The 4,331-nt window shown below is 39.0% G+C and overlaps 1 protein-coding gene across 1 annotated transcript in view; it reads left to right on the forward strand.

Annotated features, from left to right (window-relative positions):
* The window catches only part of LOC102585938 (uncharacterized), a 7,420-nt gene extending 3,607 nt beyond the window's left edge, over nucleotides 1–3,813 (forward strand). Inside the window, exons 3-7 of the mRNA XM_006348262.2 lie at nucleotides 402–491; nucleotides 2,427–2,576; nucleotides 2,688–2,812; nucleotides 3,175–3,304; nucleotides 3,464–3,813. Of these exons, the coding sequence (XP_006348324.1) occupies nucleotides 402–491; nucleotides 2,427–2,576; nucleotides 2,688–2,812; nucleotides 3,175–3,304; nucleotides 3,464–3,589 (621 nt within the window). The 3' untranslated portion in view covers nucleotides 3,590–3,813. The remainder of the gene's footprint in view (nucleotides 1–401; nucleotides 492–2,426; nucleotides 2,577–2,687; nucleotides 2,813–3,174; nucleotides 3,305–3,463) is intronic.
* Nucleotides 3,814–4,331: the final 518 nt, after the last annotated feature.

Below are 4,331 nucleotides of genomic sequence, written 5' to 3' on the forward strand. Positions count from 1 at the left end.
TGGTGTGGGGGGGGGGGGGGGGGGAGCATACTAGTACTGGTTGCATTGTAGTATGTTCTGATGTACAGACTCTAGTCTCTCTATTCATTGTACGTGTAATTGTTGAATCAGATTTGTCTCAAGTGATTGGCAGTCTTGAAGCAGGGTACCGATGTGAATATAATATCTCTAATTTTCACATGGTTTATCTTCTCTGCTGGAGATGAGATGCCATGAACTCATTTTTAATACCAAGCCTGCTTGATTGAGATTGTCCCTGTGTACCAAATTTAGTCAAGAAATTATTACCTTATTGACTGAATGATTTCAGAAACCTTGCATACCAAAATGACTCATTTTTTACATTTGTTGTGTGTATAATAATTACATTAATTTACTTGTCTCTTTTGATCAATGGACAGCGTGGGATGCATTCGCTTTGTCCAGCTGTGTGGTCGAAACATCGAAGGTGGCTTCTTATGTCGATGATCTGTCTTAATCCTTTGGCCTGTGTAAGTGGAGTTCTATATTCATGTACACTACTCGTATTTCTGCTAGTTTTGTGGAGTTTTGGTTGCTCCTGTTCTTATTTTTTTTATCATGTTTGCGCATGATACTTCTCTTTATTGGAGAGTTGCTTTCTGTGACTGTATGCTAGCTGAGGACATAACTGGTAACATTCCCCTGGCGGCCACGCTCTATTAAGTCTTTAATTTTTCCAGAAAGATCTGAAAAGCTTAGTTCTTAACCTGGGTCTGAAGCTTTGGTTTAGTCAGCTCTCAGTCACTCTTCCCTATTTGTGCATCGTTGAAATTTTTGCCTTAGTTTCTAGTTCACATATTGTTGAGGTGATGATTATTGCGGCACTCTCCTGTTATGTCTGTATTGTTCACAGTCTAGTGACCCATGATTTTGTTGGATGAGGTTGTACCTCTTATTTGTTTTGTCATGTTTACGGGCTCTGGTGAAGGTAATGAGATGGTGTGCTCTCTCTTCTTACCTATGTAATTGATTTGTTTGTTGTGCGCGAGTTTTGCTGCTTGAATCCCCCCAAAAAATAAAAAATAAAAAAGAATCCGGCAGGTGCTATGGAAAAACCATATTATTGCATTAGAGTTTCATTTACTAAATAATAGTCATACTCGACATTCTTCAGACCTGAGGGTGCTTTTTCTTACCTATAAAGTAATAGTTCATTGATAGGCAGGAAGTCCTGGTATACCACTGATATATACAAAGTAGAGAACCTGCGGCAATATATGGTTCTCTATAATAAGTATGCAATTCGCCTAGATATTCCACTTCTCCAATGTCTCCAGGTCTAGGCCGTAACTAGTTGAGAACTTCTTTTTGCATCTCTTATGCCATTATACTATTAGGGGTCGTTTGGTTGGAAACAAGTTATCCCAGATAGGAAAAGGCGGGATACTTAGCTGAAAGGGTGAACAAGGCCGAGCTTGAATCGGCGAACAACCGAACCCTTGGGACCTTCTTCAACCCCAGGCTATCCTGGGATAACTTATCCCACCATGTATATGGGATAACTTATCCCATCACTATGATATAAATGGTGGGATAAGTTATCCCAAACATGGCAACCAAACAACATAAATTTTTTTTATTCCATCACTATTATTTTTAATCCCTCCACCAAACGAGCCCTTATAGTGTAGATTGCTCATTATAGGAGAAGGAAGAAGATTGGTGTTCATCAATCAATTCAGAAATGCAGCAGCGCAATTTATATGTCCATTTGTGAATCCTTCAACACATCTATTGAGTTGCCTTGATTTGATCTAAATTTTTTATCACTAACTACATACCCTCAGCCACATTTCAACAACAAAAACAAGTGGAGTCTGGGAGGTTACTGTGTACGCAGACCTTACCCCTACATTGTGGGGGTAGAGAGGCTGTTTTTGATAGATCTCTCAGCCATATATGATGTCCTAAATTTTTGAAGGCCTGGAGAAAACAGTTATTTGTCTCATGATACTTTCTTCGTCTCAGTAATTTCCTAGAGCGAAATTCCCAACGCTGCTTTACATTTTAGCACATGCTAGAATAGAGACCCAGTGATTAGAGGTGACGTGCAAGCCTACTATTTTATTCAGGATGCGGTGTTGAAGTATTCATCTTCGTTAACTCGTTTGTTGGTGATCATGCTAAGTTTATACACAAGCAAGAACAGTATTTTAAGGGAGCACGATAACTTCTCTCGTGCAGAGAATCTCTAGATGCTTTTTGTGGACAACCTGGTAATCGTTTCTTTCCAGTTTTGAAACTTAGTTGGGTGTGTGACCATTCTCCACTTAGGTAGCAGACTTAGTTCACAAGGATTTGATCTCAGATGCTTTTCTACACTGTTGTTTTTCTGGATTTGTAAGCTTAATTACTCAAAATGTATTTTCTTTCTTAGCAACTTATTGAACCTCTTTATTTTGCAGTCGTTTATGGACTTGCAGTTTCCAAATGGTCAAATAACGTACGTATCTGGGGAGGGCTTGTCCACCAGTGCCTTTTTACCTCTATGTGGAGGTTTGCTTCAAGCCCAGGGTCAATACCCGGGGGATCTCAAGTTCAGTTTCTCTTGCAAGGTGAGGTGATGTTTAATGTGAGGAAGTATTTGACATTCAATGATTTCTGTACCTTTTCCCACTTTTCCTGGTGTTTTATTTAAGAACAATATTTTCACTTATTATATGCAGAATAAATGGGGAACATGCATTACACCGATGATGCATTGGCCCGACAAATCATTTAGTTTTGGGGTTACCCAGGCATTAGCTTGGAAGAGATCTGGCCTCATGTATAGGCCAACCATTCAAATAAGGTAATACTTGCTGCTTCATATTTATTTCACTGAATTTTTCTGCTATCTGCTGTTTTATGGTGTTGCCATCAACATCTGATGGTGCAGTGGCATTAGTAAATATGGAGAGGTTTGCGCCACAATTGTGGAGTTTTTTGGTTAGAAGTTTTCTATATTTTCATGTGAGGCTGAAATCTTCAATTGTCATAGCCTTTTCCTGGTTTTCTCTGTGATGTGGCAATTATGTTTGTTGCACTTGCATTCTGCTTACATGTACAGTCACTTATAGCTTGATAAGTATCGTTCATCTCTTCCTTCTTTAATGTGGAAACAAGTTTTATCAGTCGCCTTCTAATCATTTTCTTTTCTCATTACACTATCAGTGCATGCCCGACATTTGGTGGGAGCAGCCCCGGTTTGCAGGCAGACATCACACATTCTCTAAAGGAGGGATTAAATATCATCTGTGGCTGTGCACTTGCAACACACTCTTCTGCGTTTGCATCGTTAGCTGTGAGTCATTCCTGAAATTTTCCCTCCCTTTTTTTTCTTGGGAGTTACACTTTGCCGGGCACCAACTCTTATTGTTTTTATTTGTCCCTCCACCTACGTTCCTGCTTCTTTCTTTTTGTACTTTATTATGATATAAATCTTTTTCTTGTGCAAATGCAGCTTGGGCGGTCAAAGTGGAATGGAAACGTTGGAAGCTCAGGGGTGGTTCTTAAGGTGGAAACCCCTCTTGGCAACACTGGCAGGCCTTCCTTCTCCATTCAGTTGAACAGCGGCATCGAGTTTTAATACACTTGAGAAATTTCCCCTGCCCAAAAACCACATAGTACTGCAATCATCTGTAAATAGCCTATGTATGACAAAGGACTGTCACATGTATAGTTCATCTACTGGTCTCTTTACTGGGGTTATTTTGCTTTAATGGCAGAAAGGGGGAAATTAGCTCTTTAATCACAAAGATAAGCGTATTTTTGGGGCTGATCTTCTAATTTTTGTATCCATTTCCTCTCTTAGAAGTTTTGAGCTCGTCATACCGATGTTGTGCAGGAGGGAAGCTGTGGTAAATTATGTATCCCTTTTTTTCCAAATTGACTGGTTTTTGGACGACTCCTTTTCCAATTCCATCCCATCTTATTCTGGATATACCATCGGCTAAATAATATATGCTTTTCGAAAGAAGCTTGGCCGGCAGAGAGGCAGTGACCATATAAAACGTGTTTCAGTTTCAGTTACATTAAATGTTCAAACAAAAGAATAAAAAATGGTGTATCTTTATTATAAATGATGTATCTCCACTATAAACAATGGGAATGAATTAGTATTCATTTACAATGTTACAATGAATTGAAAACTAATACTAAAAGCTATCTAAAATGGTGGAGAGTAGTCCATCTAAGAATCGTAGAGAGTCAGATTCAATGATGTTACAAGCTTAGAGAGTCAGATTCAATGTTGCTATAGGCTTTAATACGCCATTAAGAGGATCATCAATAATAGCATTGAGCTCTTCAGTTTCAATTGTCTCTTTTTG

This window comes from Solanum tuberosum, unplaced genomic scaffold, assembly GCF_000226075.1.
Source record: "Solanum tuberosum cultivar DM 1-3 516 R44 unplaced genomic scaffold, SolTub_3.0 scf00096, whole genome shotgun sequence".
NCBI classification, from domain to species: Eukaryota; Viridiplantae; Streptophyta; class Magnoliopsida; order Solanales; family Solanaceae; genus Solanum; species Solanum tuberosum.